General features: G+C 47.1%; 2 protein-coding genes across 5 annotated transcripts in view; both read right to left on the reverse strand.

Moving 5' to 3' along the window:
- Positions 1-1,408: 1,408 nt before the first annotated feature.
- znf207b (zinc finger protein 207, b) lies at positions 1,409-6,952 on the reverse strand. 4 transcript variants are annotated; one of them, XM_061230693.1, is made up of 11 exons: positions 6,800-6,952; positions 6,026-6,152; positions 5,799-5,937; positions 5,233-5,403; positions 4,701-4,776; positions 4,539-4,609; positions 3,924-4,081; positions 3,488-3,580; positions 2,678-2,917; positions 2,296-2,449; positions 1,409-2,165 (listed from the first exon to the last, which is right to left on the reverse strand). In XM_061230693.1, the coding sequence occupies exons 1-11, from the start codon at positions 6,838-6,840 to the stop codon at positions 2,005-2,007; spliced, it is 1,431 nt and encodes a 476-aa protein (XP_061086677.1). In that variant the 5' UTR covers positions 6,841-6,952; the 3' UTR covers positions 1,409-2,004. The 4 variants fall into 4 exon arrangements, with proteins under 4 accessions (XP_061086677.1, XP_061086676.1, XP_061086679.1 ...); XM_061230692.1 differs by having other exon boundaries at positions 5,233-5,406; XM_061230695.1 differs by lacking the exon at positions 3,488-3,580.
- A 2,426-nt stretch (positions 6,953-9,378) lies between these two features.
- rhbdl3 (rhomboid, veinlet-like 3 (Drosophila)) overlaps positions 9,379-22,725 on the reverse strand; it is a 46,684-nt gene continuing 33,337 nt past the window's right edge. The window contains exons 6-9 of the mRNA XM_061231857.1: positions 19,519-19,631; positions 14,624-14,724; positions 13,028-13,088; positions 9,379-11,185 (exon numbers count right to left, since the gene is read on the reverse strand). Coding sequence (XP_061087841.1) covers positions 10,914-11,185; positions 13,028-13,088; positions 14,624-14,724; positions 19,519-19,631 — 547 coding nt within the window. The 3' untranslated portion in view covers positions 9,379-10,913. The remainder of the gene's footprint in view (positions 11,186-13,027; positions 13,089-14,623; positions 14,725-19,518; positions 19,632-22,725) is intronic.

Here is a 22,725-nt window from a genome sequence, read left to right on the forward strand (position 1 = left end):
CAGCAGAACAGCCAGATTCACCTTCAGCAACACACATGCATTTAACGTCCCCACAGTGCTGCTCAAAGCTACTTGACGGCCAATTAAGGGATGCGACCAAAAATGCATTAAACTAATCTCATCAAAAAAATCAAGACGAGCGAAAAATATTGGGGGAAGGGGAGTAAAGTATTAAAAATGAGAAGGTATGGATGACAAATTTGGGTTTCAGAGCTAAATTTACAGGATCGAGAGGATTTTCCTTAATAGCCCTCATTCTAACATCCCAACATACCGACCTATATTTTTGGCTAACAAACTAAATTAAACTACTTATGAAGAAAATGAAGCTGTAAATGGAGCACATTTTTGGCATTTGAAGTTAGGGCCTTTCTAATATTGAATTGCATGGGGTAATCAGATGAGCATGACAAGTCACAAAGTTGCATTTCTGATCAAGAAGTTAGGATGACAAGTGGCTCTGAAACAGCACTTTTGACATTAAATGAAGCTCGATTCACATCTTGATTATACAGGTATATCAGTAACGTGCAAATCTTACAACTGTGGTGACTGGCAGCATCCAAATTCAAAAATCAAACCCCGATAAATAACAATCATAAAACTTAAAGGGTAAATTTAAACAACTGGACCAAGCCTCTAAGAGCCCCTTAAGCTTGACAGTTGAGGCTCTATATTCAGGCTCTGAAGGAGGTGTTAAAGCTCGAGAAGGTTCTAGAAAAAAATGAAATAAAATCAAATGAAAGGCCAACGGCAATCAGGGTGAGTGTCTCAATGTGGATGACCAAGTATCTTTTCAACTGTAACAGAAAATCAGACAGCAAGGCGACTTCTTACATGTAGGTGGCAATATGTCCTTCTGAAACTCCTCACAAAAAGTCACAGTCAGTTACATAACTGCCACTAAAACATGACAACCAAGAGTACATTCAGGCAGTCATCGTGATTACCCATATGTGGAGGCTTCCTGCGCATTCACTTCATAATATTAAAGGAATGCATAATCTGCCCGTTAAATAATGCAAAGAAAATTCAGGGAATACAAGCGCACTAGGCGTGCTTGGCAGGGCGTTTGAGATTACACACAGCAATTTATCTCTCCTCATGGGGCTTAGGACACTGTCACTATGAGGAATTCTGTGATCCCGCCTGGTACAACACGCCAATAACGTGTCAAAGCAGGCAACTGCGGGGTGTTCTGAAAGACTATAAAACGCACTCTCGGAGAAAGCGGCAGCTTATCGGAATTGAACGCTGCTCAAACCGGTTCTCCGTAAGCAGATCGTGAGAAACCTCCATACCGAGTAGAACAGGTTTGCTACAATACATCAAGCTTTTACAGTCACAGCTCCAGCACGTACAAACCTTACTGAGGAGATCCTTCCCCCGGTCATGAAAAAACAGCCTCGAGTTTTCATCAGGTTTTATTACAATACTCATTTTGTTGTTTTCTTTTTCTTTTTACAACAGTACAGAAATCGATCATTCAAATTACCTTTCTGGGCATAGGGTAAACCCTGCAACAACAACAGAGCTAGACACAGAAACAGTATGCATGGTATATAACTGAAGCCCTCACCAAGCAAAGCTGGGGACATGAAGTCCAACAGCACCTAGCGTGCTGTGAAGGCTTCACTTCAGTAGAACGTATTTACAGAAACTTGCCTTGAAAAAGGTGGCACGTTCATGTTACTCCAGCGCGCCTACAAAACATTACCAACCACATTCAGGCTACTAAACTTCACTTCTAAAAAACCTAAATGGAACATGAGAAGAAAAAGAAGCCACACAGTATTAACAACAGTTTGGGGTGTTTTGTTTTAAATAAAACATTATGCAAAAAACAAAGTGTCCCATGCGTTGCAATTTTTCTCTCACTTCACTTACTGTTTTCTAGCCCGGATGCTTAAATTTTAAAAAATGAAAAGAAAAAAAAAAACAAAGAAAAAAAAAAGAGGAGAAAAGGTTTAATCTCCAAACCTATTGAGAGACGGTGGTTGAGCTTCAGTATCGACCTCCCTGAGACATAACGGGCGGCCTCATGCCCATGGGCGGCCGGGGCGGGCCCCCTTGAAAAGGAGGGCCCATCGGAGGCCCCTGTCCGTACGGAGGCATTCCTCCAGGCATGTAGCCCGGCATCCCCTGTGGGGGCCCACCGTACTGTCCTGCAGGGGAGACAGTGAAGGGGTTCACACACGATCAACAACGGGATATGAAAACCTCTAGAGCAAACACCTTTAAAGGGAAGGAACCGAAGGAAGCCAATTGAGGAGGGATTCAAAATAATTTGCCTACCGTGCATGGGGTGCCTCATTCCAGGCTGAGGAGGCATGCCCTGCTGAGGGGGCATCATGGCCCCCATTGGTCCCACAGGCGGGACTGCCATATGGGCTTGTCCCGGCCTGGGAATATTCCGCTGGTATCTAGGCAACTGTGCCCGTCTTTCCTCCTATCAGGGACAATGGGGGGGGGGGGGGAAACACACAAAGAAGAAGGTTCAGACACTTGGAAGGAGTGCCTCTTAAGGGGCAACAATAAAATCAATGTTCAAAATCACACAAATACGCACATAAAGCAAATACTTCTAGCAGGCACAGAACACAGCGGACACTAACGTTTACTAAAGTTACACATTACTTACTGTCAAAGGGCAAAAGGCGAAATTACAAGAACTTACCAGAGAGATATCCTCATCAGGGTGGATCAACTTACTGGTTGCACTCGTTGTAGTGAGGGTCGGAGGCTTACTTGTCACAGTAGCGGGGGGTTTGGATACAGTGCTACTGGAGGGGTTAGTGGTCGAGGCAGTGGCCTGGGTGTAAGCCGGGAAGGTGGCTTTGGGAGGGTCTGAAGATGAGGCGGGCGAGCTCAGAGGCTTGAAATCCGTGCCGACTGGACCGGACACAGCCTGTTGAGCCTGCAGAGGGAGGAGCACAATGAGCCACGGGCAAGGCCGGCAAGCAGCACTTCACTCACGTATGAACAAGGGGCAGAAACACTGCAGAGGCACACACGGCCATGCTGTGCTTTACCACTCAGCAAGCAAACTGCAGCTTTGCTCTTTTAGCTTTAGAAGTGAACCTCTGCAACCAAAAATCGGTCCTGCCAAAACAGAAAAAAAAAAAAACACACAAATCTGTGCAAGTGAGTTTCAACTGCCAATTTTGTCAAAAACTGTCAAACTGTCAAATACTGACAAGTCTACAGAATGCAGGGTTTAGCAGAGCGAATGAACACAGATTTGTGGCAGCCCTAGTCTAACACTCAAATACACTGGCATGCAGCAAGTCACAAGGAGCTCTGCCTTGTCACTACAAAGCAAGTGTGGGGGGGAAAAGCTAAATTTTTCTGCACAAAAGCACTTATTTCTGAGATTAATGCGCAAAATTCCAAAAAGCACCATTACACAACAAAGAAAATCTAGTGTCTGCATGCCACTGACTTTTGTGAACTTCTAATTTCACAAATTCTACAAACTCCTGCGTACTTGTGCCGTGCTAGGAAACAGAGGTTTAGCAGATGCGGACAGAGTGTCCGCACTTGATGAGGATGTACTTGTACTTGGAGCATGAGTCCCCATCTGTAGCATGGAGAGAGAGCAAAGAATGAAAACCCACTTACATTGGGTTGGAGTTTTAGGTTTTGTTTTTGGTTTTTTTGGGGGGGGGGGGGAGGGGGGTCTATGTGCTACTGCCAATTTTAAAATATTTTTGAACTTCAAATGTCATGCAAGGGTAAACACAGAGGGGACAGAGGCCATTCAGAATGACGATTCAGCTTGTCGGCTTCTTCGGAGTCGGTCTCTAGAAGACATGTTATTTTTGGCAGGCGCACCGCTCATCCAGGTCATTGGACTCTTGCTCTAAACCCGAGAGGCCTCTCTCAGGGACAGGGGCGGGAGAGCGGCGCGGAGCGGAGCTCACCTGTCCGGCGCTGGGGAACAGCGGCTTGGTGACGACGGGCTGGGGCGCGGGGGCGGTGACCACGGGCCCCGTGGGCCTGTTCACGCCTGGGGCCGTCACGGGCGGGGCCTGACCCATGGGGGACATGCCGGGGCGATGGCCCACCAGGGGAGGCATACCTGACACGGCAAAACACGCGCCAGACACCTTACAGCACTATCCAATCACAACCTGCCGTCCCCCTTATGACATCACATCCTGCCACAGCCTTCTGAACGAGAGCAGCAGAGGACGTGGGGCACTCGCAAATCACTAAGGCATGAATAAAGGACGGGTTTTAGCAAAAGCCCCGGAAATAAACTGAATTCACAGTGATGGACATTCATGTCCTCTGCTCTTGCAATGTAACCCCGCACAGGAGTAATAAGACATACGTGTCTGAGTGTAAGGTGCCATTCCAGCCATTTTCTGGCAGGTGAGAGCATTTCTTGGTATTTCAGTTGAGTTCACAACTGCTGTATCTAGCTACTGGAAGACCACGGAATTACAAGGGCATATTTACAAGACAACAAAGTTATTCCTACGTGAACAGACAACCCACAATTGGAAGCAGTGCTCCATAGAGACAGCACATACCTGGGGGCAGGCCCGGCATCATAGGGGGCATTCCTGGTCCGTGGGGCATCATTCCACCCATCGACATCATACTGTCAGAGATGGCATAGAGGACAAAATGTTTTCCCGGAACCCGTCAAAAGGCGACACACACTTCAGGCTAAATTTAAAAAAGGTCATTACCCTGGGTGCATGCCAGGCATCACAGGTGGCATTCCGGGCATCATCGGTGGAACGCCGGGCATCATGGGAGGCATTCCTGCATGAGGGGATGGGCGTAAGAACGCTGTTAGTCTCTACGTCAGTGAAAACCAACCGTGTTCTTGGATCTACCATCCTGCTGGTTGCCATTTCAACCCTTTGTTTGCCACACCCGATTCTACCAATTTGCCCCTGAACAAGATCTCTAGCTGTTGAACGTGGTGTGCGTTGTTAGGGTCGGTTGCAGAGGAAAGCAACAGGATGTCAGGCCTCCAGGAAGAGGATTGGTCACCAATGGTAACCATTGGTTATATAATCACATCAGTTAGATTGAACATCAGCATATGAGCGGACATTACTCATTTGCTGTTAAATATGAGCAGAGTCCAAAGGGAAAATAGGAATTAGAATTTGAACAAAAATATAGGTATCACTGGGGGGGGGGGGGGGGGGGGGGGGTTCATATCAATCGGCAAACCGAGTAGCTGGAAAACTGGCCTCTTGCATGGCGTACCTGCATAGCTCCCAGGGGGCATTGCGACGGGGGGTATCCCCGCCTGGGTCATGGGGGGGATGAAGCTGTTCTGGGGCTGCATGGAAGGCTGCTGGAAGGAGGGGCCTGGCTCTTCATCATCATCATACTCATCAGAGTCATCCTGGCTGTTCTGTTTCTTCTTCTGACTCTCTGCTTTTAAACAAGCAAAAACAACAAAGACAAAAGATCAGTCTCCAAATAACCGCATTAGCATTAACGAACACAGTCGTCAGCCCCCAACAATCTTACCACCCAACCAGGGGGCGTCAAACTCCAGTACTGTTTTTTTACTGCGTTTCAGCACAACTTTGTCACTTATTAGCAAGATGCCACACACTTTGTTCTCAAGGCCTTAACGGGCTGCTGATTTTAAAGGAGACCACAAATACTTGCAGACCCTGCAGCCCTCCAGAACTTTGACAGACCGATATAAACTCTTGTTGGAGGAGAGCATCTTGACCTAGATGTCAAGTCCACAATAAATTGTGCTAGAACTAGCTTCTGAAGGGGACACCCAACACTCCAAGCATTATGGACTGCAATACCTTGCGTTTTTTGTTCAAGCACTCTCCGTCTCTCCTCCATGTCCTTCTCTGGTATGCCCTCCATGCCATAGATTTCCAATTCTATGTCGGTCCTCCCAGGTATGGCGTTGGGAACACCATCTATAGTTTCTTTATGAACCTGCAAAGTTAACAAATGTCAAGTTCAAAACACGTCCAACTCCTCATTCACATAAATTAATGAATTAATAATAACTTAACTGCCGTACCTGCATACAGTGGATGGCTAAGCCTGGGCCTGTGTAAAGTTTCTTATGGCATATGTGACATTTGAAATGTTTCGCCTTCTGGTGCTGGATGAGAATTTTTTCATCGTCGAAATCTCTGTTGCAATACCTAAATGATTTCTGTTAAGGTAATAAACACCGAGGAAAGAAACACCACTTTGCCCGAACAATAACATCCGACTCGTTAGTGTACTTGTAGTGTGATGTATAAATCTGCAGCTCGCGAGTTTTGGCCGTAAGAAAGGAAAAGTTAACTTGGACCGAAAGATAACAACATCCGACTAACTTATCTAATACTAGTCCGGATTCTTTAATATGCTGTTTCGAATGTGCTTCTATCTAGCAGCCACAACGAAGCATTGAGGCCGTTTTAAAACAATTGGCCGGAGATCGTTAACGTTAATGGAAAACTTTCTACTAGCCGGCAACAATATAAACTTGATGTATATTACGTATACACCTACAGACGAACGTTAACAACATTATGGAATAAAGTTCCGTGGATTGCTAGCAATACAGCGGCTTAGACATTCATTGTTTCCCCCCGGAATACTACAAACTAGCTCGGCCTTTCCTAGATTCAAGTAGCTAACGTTAACTAAGTTGACTTAAATCGTTTAGCTCTAGCGATACATAGGCAGATTATCTGACAGTCTTTGTCCACAAACAACGAACGATAATGGCGGCCTACTTCTCTCGCTCATTGTTTCAAACCGTGACATAACTCGAGTTAAATCGCATATACACAAAGGATACCAGCACCATGGCTTCATCTGCTTCTTCTTCTTTCTTCCCATGTTTTTAAATCTGGAGTAGTCTCAAAACAATCCTAATAACTGAATCGCAGAACACACCGCGTTATTCCCTGGTCACAGAAAATGGCGTAGCACACAACTTGGGCGGAGAGCCGCTAACCCACAATGCAGTGGGACACATAACGCATGCGCACAAACTCCACAGCCCAAAAAAACAATATTTAATTATTACATTTCTGTGTTAAAACAATTGATAGATATTGTACGTTCATACACTCACTGAACACGTCATTAGAAAAAAAAACTGTACACCTACTTATTCATGTGATTATCTAATCAGCCAATCGTGTGGCAGCAGTGCAAGGCATAAACCCATGCAGATACGGGTCAGGAGCTTCAGTTAATGTTCACATAAACCATCAGAATGGGGAAAAAAGTGATCCCAACTATTTCGACCGTGGCATGATTGTTGCCGCCAGACAGGCTGCTTTGAGTATTTCTGTAACCAAAAATGCGTCTCGAGAGTTGTTGATGAGAGGGGTCAAATGAGAATGGCCAGACTGGTTTGAGCTGACAGAAAGGCTACGGTAACTCAGATAACCACTCTCAGATAAGTGTGGTGAGCATCACAGAATGCACAACACGTCAAACCTTGACGTGGATGGGCTACAACAGCAGAAGACCACACCGGGTTCTACTTCTCTCAGCCAAGAACAGAAAGCAGAGGCTGCAGTGGGCACAGGTTCACCAAAACTGGACAGACTTTAAAAAGAATTACCTCTAATGTACGCATTGCAAAAAAAACCCTGAAACTCTTACTGTAGGCCTGCAGTCTAACCTCTTTCCTCTTACCTCTGCCAGCACGGCATCTCTTGTGGCCAGTTTGTATTGTCAGAGCCTAGATCATTTACAATCCGAACACATTACCTCATGAAAGTGAAGATGAGATCCTATCAGGTAAACAGCCGTGCAGTACTAGCACGTTTGCAGAGGTGGAGACATAAATGGCCACAAGGAGGCGATGTTGCATCACTGAACAACATTAGCATTTGTTATAGCCCCACTGTTGCAAGGGTACATTTTACTCAGAATTTGTCAGAAGAGGAGCTTGATTTGTGTCTGCTCTGTTTAAAGGAAAGGAAAGGAAAGGAAAGGAAAGGCAAAGCGCCACACTAAGGTATTGGCAAGATAGGAAGATATTGTTTGGTGATGGTGATTGCTAATTGCACTGTTAGGTGACTGAAGAGAAACAGTCAATTTCCCACATTTTCCAACATTTTAGATGGTCACAAAATATGAGCCATTCAGATTGCATAAAGATCAGTTCCAGTCCATAAATGCATAAATGCCATAAATGTGCATCATCTGCTTTGGGTCAGTGTGTGTGTCTGAACATTACACAGAACCATACATGTAGGACATGAATGTTCTCCAACACAAGCCATTCTGGCGCTAACTGCATGTGTATCCTACCCTACATTCAGCTGCCATTTCTGTAAGGATCAAAACCCTCTTCAGCCTAGCACGGAGACAGCCTCCTCCTCTTCTGGATACACAGCATCCCTTATGATTTCAAACCAAGATTAGCCTTAAAAAAAACTCTTTAAAGTTCAGAGAGTTCAGGCTTTTCAGAAATCAGCTTCCTTTTTCTCCCCAGTTTGGTATTCCCTATCCTATCAATCAGTGCTCATTTGAGAGGGCAGAGACGCATGTGCTCTCCTAGTAAAGTACTTGCATATAACAGACCCATGATTAACTACTCTGGTTATTTTATAATATATAACAAGGTAATATTATGACAGTTACCTTTAAAAGGTCACATGAATGAGATGAAGGGATAAGCTACCCTTAATGCCCCCGCGTGACAGGCATAACTAACCTCAAGCGTTACGGCGGAGGGAGTGGAATCAGTGGGCTCTGTCCACCTGGTGACACTTCCTGCAGAGTGGTGGCAAAGCACTGGAGATGAAAGGATCCAAGTTCAGAGACCAGTCATGGGGCATTACCTCCTTATTGAAGGGAGCTCCTTAGCAGCTGCCAACACACCCTCAACAGCACCTGTGAGCACGGCCAGGCTGTCTGTTCCCTCTTCCTCTGCCTAGCTTTCCCAAAGACCAGCTCTGGCACGCTGGTGTCCAGCGTACATGTCAGATTACTCTATGACAGGGTTAATTTCCCCCAGAAAAAGAAAAAATGGAAAAAAAGGAAAACCTTTTAAAGGCTGAATAGTTGTGCTGCTAAATCGCCACGTATACAAACATTGTTTATTTGGCTGTGTGCTGGAAAATAGCAGCAATAGCAGAAAACCAATTTCCAATTTTGAAGGCCCCTTGGAAAGAACCAACACACAGCCTGAAGGCCCTTTGGAAAGAACCAACACACAGCCTGAAGGCCCTTTGGAAAGAACCAACACACAGTCTGAAGGCCCTTTGGAAAGAACCAACACACAGTCTGAAGGCCATGTGGTGGAGCATTTGGGGGCAGGCAGGAATTTAATTCATGTATCGTCCTTGTACATTCTGTACAGCCCGTTATGACATACTGTAAGTCATGCCAGAACACAAAAAGCCACAGTAGTCATTTTATTATAAATCAGTTTAATGAATTCCAGTATTTACATAAAAAAATCTACAAAATATGCACATGTTAAAAATAAAGTCAGTCAGTCCACACTTGTGTTATAGCCCTTTCATACAGTCCCTAGTTTTAACCAAGATAATCCTCTTAATTTGCTGTTAAATAGACAGGGTACAGTGTACATGATGTTTATTATCTGATTACTACAGATACCAATAGCCATGTAAAAATTATTTTTGTCTACGATATATATTGTTTGCACTGTTGCTAGTGTAATGTTAGGTCAAAGTATTTTTAATTCATGTGGAGGTTATCAAGGACAAGTATGCATTGCTCTGGTTAGATTGATAAGAAACATAAACAAATTACATGGTCCACCAAATGTACTGTACCATAACAAAGACATATAACTATCAATTTTCTTTGCCGTAGCATAGCTCCTGTGAACAACAGGTCAAATGTAGCACCACTGATACAGCACATAAGAACATGCTTGGTTTAATTCCACCCCTCAAAGAAAGTTCTTTCTGCTAGTATTTCCATAAATTCTGTGATTTGGACAGGGCTATTTAAATACATTTATCAAGTGAACATGGAGGCCTAGTGGTCACTCCAGAAACTTGTTTTTCCAGATAACTACAGACTACAGCACCTAGCTTCATCACAAGATGTAATGTGCATTACATTATTTTTTTATTTACAGGTAATGCACCTTTTGTTTATTATGCTTTATGTTGTGTTGATGTTGGTTGTTGAATAATTTTGGCAAACATTCACTGAATACTGAGGTATTACGGCACTTCAATTTTTGTATTTGTATGTGGAACAAAATTAAAGTTTTACTGTTCTTCACAAAGTAAACTTCATGTATAACAACTGTCTTTATAAATTCACTTTTTCTTTGTATGCGCACACAGACACGCAGGCAAACCCACACAAGCATACAGTCACACATACAAACACCCATGCATTCAAAAAACGCATACACATACACGTGCACACACCTTTTTGGGTCAACAATGAATGCTTCCACAACATTCACAATTAGGAACAACTGAGATCTGCATTAAAAACGGAACATTTTCCAACCGCAGGGAGTGCATCGCATCATTTGTCTTGTCAAGAAAAGACCGGCACATTCACAACAATGAGAAAACAGCACTGCTGACTGTGAGTGAAGTTTTGATTAAACCACGTCCTGTCAAACCACTTCAATCTGAGTAGAGCGGTTAATAAAAACGTCCTGTCCGTCTGAGGCGGTAGCTCTGCTCCTCTCGCCCTCCTCTCCGGTGTCCTTCTAGGGAAAAGCGTCCATCAGCATCCCTACAAAATCCTGGCTGTCTTCCTCTTACACGGCGATGCCACAGTTCTGATGTCATAGGCACCTTTTGGTTGAGAAGCAGTGTGCTGCCACGCCTTAATTGCCCCCCCTCCCCCATCCCTGGCTGTCTTAGGTGGGAGAAGGCACGTCGGGATGGTACCCTCTCAGCGCCATACTGGGGTGCAACCCTGCGCCCCACCCGAAAATACACTCTTCCTCAGGGGGTGGGAGGTAACTTGACATCCAGCAGACCGTAGGCAAATATGTTCCAGAAGACAGCGCAGAGGACGAAGAGGGTGTAGACGGAGAAGAAGATCCAGAAAAGAGACTGCTCCTGCAGACGCTGCTCGTAGTTCTGGAGGACCACCACCCCAAGGGTCAAGCCCACCGCCACCCCACCCAGGTGGGCCACAAAGCTGGGGTTGGGGCAAGGCGGGAAGGCTGGGGGGTAGAACCGGAGCCACACGGCACGGCCAAACTCCACACTCACTAGGAGGAAGGGAGGGAGCGAGAGAGCATGTCATCAACTACACCTTTCTGTCGTCTACGGCTTCCCGTGCTTCCGATTACTCTGCATTGTTGTTGTACACTGTATTTCATATGCAACACTGGAAAACACTTGCCCTTCATATCACAGCAGGCATATAATCTTAACATGATTTGAGGGTTAAAAGCAGTACCAGAAAAGTCAAATTCCTAAATTTGTTCTGAATACTGTTTCTGTTTATCACATGAGTAACAATTAAACAGAAAAATCTAACAATGATAATTGACTGGCTCAGATGAATCTCCCTCAGCCATGTAGATGAATAGCAGAGACGATTTGGGGCGGTGCTATATGTGTGTCTCGTCCATAAGACTTTAAACACTGGCTCTGCAGTCCTCAGCTGGTCATCCATATCAGCGACAGTGCTTATTTCAGTGGTTGAGTAAAGTGTACCATTCTTCACTTCAGAAGCACTCAAACACCCAGGAGTCCATAATCTGAGGTTGTGGCTTGGGCTTGCTCCACAGGAAATTGTACTTGTTAACGTGGTGCGGTTGGTGCAAACTGAAGGCCATGGCTTTCCCTATCAGGCAATCTAGCAATAAAATGCACATTAAATGACTTTGAAGATGAATGATGTATGAAGAAGGCAAAATGGATTTGATTAATATATTAAGTCCCCCCCCCCCAGGCTTTCATAAACATAACCCTGACCGATCTTCTTCATCACTGTATGAAGGGCTATATTTAAATTCACAAAACTACAGATAAAGCAGCAAATGTATTTCACACATAATTTATTGTCCAAGGCCAGTGATGGGCACAAATTTTATAATTTGACGTTATCTGCACCAATACTGATCTCTTCTACTTACCGAAGTGGTACAGTTCAGTAGATTGTTCACCATAACTGCAGGAGACTGACAGTGATATGGGTATAAGCCTGATTAGCTATTCACAAATGAGGTGTTCATACTGTGCCATGGATTTCTTTTTACCAGAAAACGACAATGAGCTGCTTATTTTACAAATAAACAAGCTGGAACCTTCCTTTAATCATTGTAGCTTCTGTTCCTGGCTGGAAAGTGGCTGGAACGAGCATTACTATGCAGTACTATAAGGAGGACCATAAATTACTGTCTATCCATACATACTAAATCCAAACAGTACATTTCCCCTTTCCACAGCAGGGAACACGTACACCTGGGAGACTGCGATTGGTCAGTGTGACATCCATTGCCAATTTGAGTTGGTCACTGACTGAGAGAAAATAATTATGTAGTGCTTGGCAAATTCTTTAAGAAGTAGCATCCACAGTCTAATTATTATTTAAGAATTCTGCAGCAGTGTTCAACTCAAATCCCCCTACCGTAAATCTGCACCTTATTAATCCCGCCGAGTTTTAAAAAGGAAACTTTTTCTTCTTTCTTCACCACACTTTTGGGAATACAAACCACAGTCTTAATGACTGTCAAATGACTGTCTTAACAAGCATTTTAGTCTTGTAATAAGACTTAAGATCTTATTTTATCATTAGCCTGTTTTAAGTTACTGGTTTGCGTGACAAATGATATTTTCTTACCCCATTGGCAAATCGTGAAATGAGTCAAACTGTCTTACCTCATTGGCACTATGTTGGTCTTATTGAGAGAAGAACACGCAAGAGAATTAAGATTTTAAGTCTGAATATAAGACTAAAATTCTTGTAGGGAGTTATTTTTGGGATTGTGCAGCGCACAACGTTGTGTATTTTCTGCGGAAGGGCTTGAGGATGCCCCTGTGTCCCACCATAAGGTTCCCCAGGGGGAGTGTGAGCAGAGCAGGAGGGCCTGAAAGAGACTTACTGCACACCAGGGCCATGGCCATGCGGAACAGCTTGAACTGGCACTTCATCCCGCTCCAGTTCTGCGGAGAGAGGAGCAGGGGAGAGAGCGTTTAATGGAGGGGCCGCTGATCGGGGCACCGCCCCAGGCAGGCCCGCGGGGCCCGGGGCCCGGCCCCAGGCTCTTTCACCCCCCACCCCCCCGCTGTTCCTGCTGATTCAGGGAGTCTCGTTTCGGCTGCGACGGGGGGAGAGAAGCAGATTCACGGGCCCGCCCCGGAGCATTGAGGGAGCAACAGAAGCGTAAATATTTGATGATCGAGACGATCCCATTATGCCGAGAGAAGAGCTAATGGTCCGACTCCCGGGGTCGCGACCTCTGAAGGGCAGCGTGCCGGGCGCTTCAGCGGAGTAACCGAGTGAAGGAGCCAGCTGAGGTTTCTGACTGCACCCCGGATCAGTGCATACCCCCTGGTATCTACCCTACCAAAAACAACCAGCTCAAGCTAGGTTTTGAAACAGCTGGTAGCTGGTTGACCAGTTCAGACCAGCTCCATTCTCAACATGGTTTGACCAGCCAGGTTTTGAAACAACTGGTAGCTGGTCATTTCAAGCCGGCCATCGCTAGATACCATTTCACATTAAACAAGGATGTAAACTATATCAAGAGCTGCATTTGTTTCACTCTGCAGAGAAACTATTCTTACTCTCCTGTTACACTTTTACACTCACTTTTTTCTTTTGTGTCAAACCCGACTTCAAAAAGAGGCTTATCGAATCTATAAAAAGGTTGACAGAGGTGAAAACAGAAAACACACACATGCCGAGGGGAGTTCTCGTGGGATACGAGGCCGATTAGCGGGAAGGAATGCGAGGAATCCGTGCTCAGACGGCACCTGCTGGGCCTACCACGGGCTCCCCACGGATCCGAACACACACACAGGGCTGGGCTGCGTCCATGTTATCCGGGGAGAAAGGAGAGCGGAGACAAGCGGACAAAAGTGTGGGCACTGTACTGAGAGGCCACACACTGAGCTCTCTGGCGACCAACGCTAACGGCTCGAAGAGACAACTAATGCATGCAGCGCTGATGGAGTAAATAAGACACGAAGAAGGCACATTCACTTCTTCTTAGGCATTAAGGACAGAATATAATTCAGTCTCCTTTTTACCAAGAGATGAACATGATCTAATCAAATACCCACACATGAATGACAGTGCACACACTCAAAGGCACAAAATGTGCCTAAAAAGATATAAATTGCTGGGCCGGTACCCTATAGGTACATAAAATTGTACCCCCAGCCAGAAATATATAATTAACTCATACCTTTTTTGGCTTGGGAAACTTACTCATTTGTACCCAAAGAGAACATGCAGAACTGTATTTTCAGGGTACATTTGGGAAATTTGAACAAAAATGTTCCTCCACTGTCACTATACTCTCTGAGAGTATACTTGCTATTGAAGGGAATGAGGGGGTCAATCATCTGTACAAAATTTGCATTCAACATTATGGGATGTCGTACTTCCCTGGCTAAAGCACCCCCTTATGTCAACTTGGTTTTAGCTGGTTGGGACCCCCACCCCCCTAACAGCACCCCACTCTGGCACTCACCATGACGACGTTGGCGAGGTGTGCGGAGACCAGGGCGTAGACCCCTCCTGAGGACCCCACCACTGGGGCGGTCATGTCAGCCACGGACACAGCCAGGGAGCCTGCGGGGACAAGCAGAGGCAGCAGGGCTTGTCACTCCCCTCCCGGAAAACCTCAAACGCTCGCCCTCTTAACCCCTGACCCTCTGGACCTCTGTCACCCAGGCTCTTCAGGCCAAAGCTCCACTCAGCATCTGGCAGGCTGCTTAATGGAGGTCAGGCTCCGGTTATGACAGAGAAAACAGCGCAGGTCAAAGGTCAGCCCGGCACCTTGTGGACATTAAAGCGTGGTGGGGGTGCGATGCGGACTGCTGCTGAAAGTCATGTTCTGACACGGGTAGGAGGAGAGATGCTGTATGAGTCAGAACAGGGAGGCGAGCCTGACCTCCACCCTCTCTCTCTCTCTCTCTCTCTCTCTGCCACATCCACCCCACTCTCTCTCTCTCTCTCTCTCTGCCACATCCACCCCACTCTCTCTCTCTCTCTCTCTCTGGCCCATCCACCCCACTCTCTCTCTCTCTCTCTCTCTGCCACATCCACCCCACTCTCTCTCTCTCTCTCTCTCTCTCTCTCTCTCTGCCACATCCACCCCTCTCTCTCTCTCTCTCTCTCTCTCTCTCTCTCTGCCCCATCCACCCCACTCTCTCTCTCACTGCCCTGGCCTGCCATAACCAACTTGCAGGGGTGAATAATGCCATTATAGACACCCGTTTACATCACAAACACAGCACCTATACTTTCTCAGTTAAAATGCTTTTTAGATGTGAGTTGTGTCAGTATGTGCATGTGTGTGTGTGTGCGTGCATGTGTGAGTGTGCGTCTGTGGTTGGTGCCTGTGTGTACACATTCTGTATTGGGCTGTACACAAAGTATGGGCTGATCCACATATTAATCTTAATCATGACAGCAATGCCTCTGACAGCAATGCCTCTGACAGATTTCGCCGTGCGTGATAGAGACGCAGACCAGGCCCGAGTTATAGATGTCGAGCCGGAGGTGAAGCAGGCCGGATATACCGCACGCCATAATGTCATTCCCAAGGTAGCGTCATATTTACAGCGCTCGGCTGGCGTTAGGCAGGCTGACAGTGAGCAGGATGAATAGGCCCGGCTGGCTGACGGAGGGGGTCTAGATCACTCCCCGTTCAGGGGGGCCGTCAGCGTAATGCAGGGCCGAGGTACGGCCCACCTGAGCTCCGTCACGCGCGTGCCTACGCAGCGAGAGGCCAATATGAAGGCCTTTAACGTCACACAACCCCGGGGGTCTACGTATCCGTCCCTCATCAGAATAACATCTGCAGCAGCTACAATAGCAGCTCTAAAAGTACGCACACTCTCAGAAATAAAGGTACAAAAAGTGCCTCAAATGGAACACATGTGTGTTGCTGGGGCGGTACCCTGTGGATGCATACATAAAATTGTACCGCTAGCCAGCAATATATAATTCATTTGTACCTTTCTTTGCTTGGAAAACATAATCATTTGTACCCAAAGAGTTACTGTTATTGTGCTGTCAGAGTACATTTGGGAAATTTGATCTTTAAAGAACAAAAATGTACCTCCACTGTTACTTGAGAGAGAGTGCGCAATCTCATCCTTGGACCCTTTTCATTATCAGTAAATAAATTGTTAATTTATTAGCTGCGCCCGTTTCGGCTAAGCGTGTGAAACGAGGCGCTCGTACCAGGCAGGTACGGACACACTCTGTGTGCATCGGCAGACATGTATGAGGATTCTTTCCCAGCCTGCATCTTCATTACCGTGGAACTGTCACACAGTGGAAAGTAATTGGGTGAGCCCCTGCCTTTGGAGGGATGAGGACCCGGGCCCTTATTAACTCTGCAGTCCCACTACACATCATCCCACATCCACAAGACTCCGTTTATCTGCCGGAGTCCTGTCTTCTGCCAAAGAGCAGCTCGCGTGAGGGAGAAGAACAGGAGCACAAGCAGCCCTTCAGAGATGACAAGTGTACAAGGAAACAAAGATACAAAGATACACTTTGCCCAGATAATCTTTTGTACATTATTCCTGAACCCCAAGGTCATAGGTTTCACTTTTAACACTGACGAGGAGACACTGACCATCGCTCTAAGGGTTACAAGCAGCCCTGAGGCCACATACGCACATGAACGCAAACACACACACACACACACCACACAGAAGCACACACACACACATTAATGCGCATGCCTGCTCTCTCACACACACACAAACACATATGCATTCACTAAAATTTCCCTCGGGATGAATAAAGTATCTATCTATCTATCTACATACAGTGCCATAATGCACACAGAGGTCTATCAAAAGCAGTCTGTCTGTGTTTGGTTATGCTTAAAGGAATTGGGTGTATAAATATAAAACTGGACTAATCAGGTTTCAGGAAATTATTGATGGGGACAATTTAATAGACTTGATGGGGGATATAGGGATTGGTGGGGATATGGGGTCTATTACCTAAATCTATATCTATGCCTGAACGGAGACAGTCAAGAGTTTGTAGCGCTACCTCTGTGCTGCTGAGGAGATCAAAGCGGAGATTCTGCCTGTAATCTGAATGTTATTAGCTAGCTCACGCAAACGTAGCTGAGGGGAGATTTGAGTGGAAGATTATACACTTCCTGAGATAAGCAAGCAGCTGCATGTCTCTGTGCTGGGGCCTGGCTCTACCAGTCAGGAGAAGATACCCACTGTGTCCACTGTGTTAGTGTAATCTTTATTATCCCTATCTTTCACAGGAAAATATTCCCACTGTCTCCTACACCCGCCTTCCTCAGCTTCTACATCTAGCACCCAGGAATCACCCTTACTCTGTCACTGCTCCGGTGCAGCTGGCCTGTGGGAACATGCTGTGGCACTATTAACACAAAGCCATTACTGTTACATGTAAACACAATCAGGGGAATGGGAATCAATGCCTTTCCTCCAAATGGCTCTTTGCACATGAGCCGATCGTGAACAGGGGTGTGATCCCAGCAGACTGGAAAGGCAAATGAGTGAAGGGTCAGAGGGCAAAGGTGGTTGGGGGGGGGCGCCCAGCCAAGTGATCCTAATCGTGAGTCTCACCTAACACTGCCCTACCTGTCAGAGCTGTGCCCCATGACTGACCCACTGTTCTTCAGAGAGAAACAGTAGCACATACAAGCAGGTACACTAAACAAAAGCACTGCCCCCCCCTCCCAAACACGAACCCCTCGCTCTTAAAACACATCAGGTCGATTTGTAATTAACACGGCGGGAACACGGCGGGGCACCATGGAGATGGAGCCCCCGGTGGAGCCTCGCTGTCTCTGGCTGATTTATGGCATGTTTTCCCCCTCACTTCACACCAGGGTCAGAGCCTCTGCCACTGCACAGCTGTCCCCCACCCCACACACACATACACACACACACACACACACACGCACACACACACTCACACTGACTCACACACACACAGACTCACACACACACACTCATACACACACACACTGACTCACACATACACACACACACACACACACACACTGACTCACATATACACTCACACACACACACACACGCGCACACACACTCACACTGACTCACACACACACAGACTCACACACACACACACTCACACTGACTCACACATACACACACTCACACACACACTCATACACACACACACACACACACACACACACACACTCACACTGACTCACACATACACACACACACTCACACAGACTCACACACACACACACACACACACTGACTCACACACTCATACACACATACACACTGACTCACACATACACACACTCACACTGACTCTCTCACACACACACACACACACACACACACTCACACATACACACACACGCATACACACACACTGATTCACACACTCATACACACACACACTCATACACACACTCACACACAAACTCACACAATCACATACACACATACACACTCACACTGACTCACACACACACTCACAGACACTAACACACACACACTCACACTCACACACACACACACACACACACACACACACAGTGGCCAGAGAGCCAGGTCAGGGAGACACTGGCACCATTCACAGCGGAGCCTCTGGGCTATGCGCTCGACCTTTTACAGTACCAGCGTCACGGTCCACTCGCGCTGGCACCGGTACAGCTCCGTACAGACCCCAGACGGGGCTTTATGAGAGCACAATATCTCCACAGAACCGCTGAAGCACGCCCCCTGCATCACTTATTTTTGGGTTTTTGGGACTAAAGCAGGATTATGGCATAACTCCCTGTATGTGTCTGCTGATACGCTCACCCTGGGTTTCACGCGCTTATCAGCTCATACAGCTGAGCCGAGCTACAGGGAGTGGGTCCCCCCCAAACCCGCCCCACCGCCCCTCTCCCCCTCTCCCCCTCTCCCCCTCTCCCCTCTCTACGCTGCACTGCGGATGGAAATTACATTAGCTGCTAATGTCATTGGCAAAACTGTACTGACATTTTCCTTTCAAAGACCGAAACCGAAAATAGCGAGGCCCCTCTCTCTCCGCTCCCAATTTCGCAGGACATTAAAGGGGGAGGAGAATGGACACGATTTCAGAGAGTATCAGGGACAATCCCTTGGCCTTTTGTGCTCGGTCAGGGTAAAAGCTCCTCAGTGCCAGACAAAGGGAACCTTTGAAGTGAAAGGGAGGGGGAAAAGTCACAGCTATAGACCATCTGTCCTGGACAAAATGTCTGCTTTAAGTCATAAACAAACGCTGTGCGTGAGCCTCGACGGGGGACAAATAGAGCGGGGTCTGACCTCTGACCCCGGCAGGATTTGGGCCCATCTATGAGCTCTATGAGCAGTCTCCACAAACAGTGGCCTCGGGCGCACCCACCTGCCAGCGCCCCGCACACGTAGACCAGGCCGATCCTCAGCGCCCCGTGGACCATCTCCAGAGGCACCCCCACCAGCAGCTGCATGGCCATGTTGAGCCCGAGGTGTTCTATCCTGGGACAAAAACATTACAGTCAGAGCACCGCTGTGTTCTATCCTGGGACAAAAACATTACAGTCAGAACACTGCAGTGTTCTATCCTGGGACTAAAACATTACAGTCAGAACATTGCAGTGTTCTATCCTGGGACTAAAACATTACAGTCAGAGCACTGCAGTGTTAAACCCTGGGGCAGTATCAGCGCAGTGCAGAGCACTGCAGTGTTAAACCCTGGGGCAGTATCAGCGCAGTGCAGAGCACTGGCACCAGTGCAGGGACATGTTGTACAGTATGCAGCCCGTGAGAGTGCAGGTCCTCTGACTCCCTGGGACTCACGTCCTGCCTCGTCAACAGTGCAGAGACCTCTAAGTAACCTAATATATACAGTCTGGGTGCAGCTGCAGCATTGAGTCAGTGTGGATGCGTTACAGGCTGTAGACACTCACAGCTCCTTTCAGGCGTAGGCTGCTTGGCTACCTGTGATGCAAGCTAGCAAAACAAACAGGAAAAACACAACTGTTGCATCAAGTCAACCCGAAGGCAAACCGGTTCGTTTGCAGCTCACAGAAACAGGAGACAACGCCGCCTGCCACCGCGGCGTAGAGGCGTAGACGGTTAGCAGGCAGCAGAAGAGCCGGATGATTACTGCACTGTAACAGCATCACGCGGCACGTCTGTTTCTCCGAGAAAACAATCTGTCACGGTGAGCAGAGCAGAGCAGCGCCGCCGCATTCTGCAGGGCTGAGAACGTTCCCGACGTTCCCGGCGTTCCGGCGCTCCGGCTTCCGAGCCGCTCGGCGGGGCGGTCGGGAGGCAGCACGCCACGTCCTTCACACTCCGCACGCCGCAGACAGAAGCCCTGCTCAGCGCTGACACATTCCGGTGTCACAGCACAATAAATGGAAAAGGTTGGAGTGTGCAGATTCTCCCTGCCAGTGTCACGTTTCCCTCGCCAAGCCCAGCATTAATCACACACACACACACACACACACCGGGCTGAGGCTGCCTCGGGTACGAAACCCCCCCTCCTCCCCCGACGGCAGGTGAGGAGTCGCACTCGAGCGGGGAGACAGCCGGGAGAGCTCGGCCGCAGAGACACAGGCCGGAGCGTGAGCCATAGCACGTATCTTCACACGCGCAAACGATTTGGATGCCAACGGTTAAGTATACTGACGGCATCATAGGAGAGGACAATGAGTATCGATTATGCTTCCCCTGCCCGTTCGAGTGGACAGCAAAGTAGCAGGCATGATAACAAGGCCCGTTTATATCTCCATGCAAATGAGATGAAAGAGACATACTGGACTCCGTGTCACAGGGAAAGAGACCCCATTGTCTCCACACAATGACGCAAAACATGCCTTTGTCCCTAAATCCGTGTAAATGTAAAGAATGCAGTTCCTTTCTTTCATAAAGAAAACAAAATGTTACAGAACCAGGGGTGTGGGGTTTCAACGTCACCAAGTTGAATAACTGGAACATTCAAACTAAGTGTCATTAAACAAGGAAGGTTTATTGGGGGAAACTCACGAAGGGGAAAAGGGGGGAATCAGGGAACCGGGCCAGCTCCACAATCCTCATCCGTAATCCGTATCCGTATTCCAAAGGTCAATCCAAAGCCCGGGTTCTCAGACGAAAAGGTTTCGTTACACGAGCGGGGCAGTCAGGCAGTCCGGGTCACAACAGTAATTCACACGATAATTCAAACGCTCTCACTCCCGCACCAAACGCGTTTCCCTCACGGTACCTTACAACTACATCCCGACACGGCTCTCCCTTCCCCCCCCAGCCTCGAGTGCATAACGCCCTGCCGGTGTGTCTGATTATTGGTGGAAGTCCTTCTAACATACTACCAGGTATCTGCCCTCCACTACCTCTCCCGAACCGTCTGTCACAACATCCAGATGTAAAGACATGTGTGATACATGGATAGCATCACAGTGCTTTAATGCATTATTGAAACTGTCTCTACACAGGGCAGAAGACCAGAGACCTTCACCAAATACATTTCATTAGCCCTTGCCTGGAAAAACGGAGGTGGAAGGTAAAGGTTGGGAGATGGATTGTTTCAGAAATGGCCCTGTCCATAGTTAAAATATTCTTCAGTCATGCCGCTGGAACCCTGCATTAAAACTGCATCTCTCCAGCCAAGCTACTCGGCAGCCTCAGTTTGTCTCGTTTCCTCTGCGATATTTACTTTCTGTTTGTTTAACAGACAGGGGAGATCAGTGCTTGCAGCTCAGGCAGGGATTACACATTGCAAAGGAGTTCAATACACATCCACATAAAAGCAGACCAGGGCTGAACACAGGGAGGTCACAGCACTGATTAGAAGGGCCATGTCCCTGTAGGACCGGTCTCCTTCCGGTGCTGGGTACATAAAGAAATGTATCCATACCCGAAACCCACTCAGCTAGATTGTGGCAGACTGTGTCAAACCCAATGAAGTTGCAACAAGTAGTCAATGGGGTATCCCAGCTGGGTAACTAAATGTAGGCCTCTTCAATACCTGAATCCCATCCCATCCCGTCTCTCGGTAATTATTATTTTCCCCCTCGGCTGTGTTGTGCGTGTCGGGGGTTCCTGTAATAACATATCTCTTTTGCAATTAAACATGGAGGAAATCAATGTTTACTTGATACCTCAGAGGCTGTCTCTGCATATTCAGCCTTGCGCACTTCCACACGAGCACCTCATAAATCAAGCGTCGACGACAGAGGGTCGCTAAATGACATTAGCATTACATTAAATTGTTTGATTCTCTGGCTGAACACTAACCACACACAAATTACGGAGAGATTGCTTTCTCTTAATTATATTCAGTGTGAAGAATTCTGAAAGCGTGTTTGTGTTCTACATTAATGTCTTGAACACTCTCAAACCAAATGTTTTGATTGAGAGGCTTTCCACACTCCATCTCTATATTCCCTGCTGAAAAAAAACCCAGATGAATAAGGTTTTGAAACAGCTGGTATGGTTTATCCGGTTGACCAGTTCAGACCGGCTCCCAGCTTGACATGGTTTGACCACTGCGTGCTTTGAAACAGACAAGCTACCTGCACAAGCTGGTTGGTCAGCTTTATGACCAGCTTGACAAGCCCAATTTTGA

This window comes from Conger conger, chromosome 2 (genome assembly GCF_963514075.1).
Source record: "Conger conger chromosome 2, fConCon1.1, whole genome shotgun sequence".
Classification (NCBI taxonomy): domain Eukaryota; kingdom Metazoa; phylum Chordata; class Actinopteri; order Anguilliformes; family Congridae; genus Conger; species Conger conger.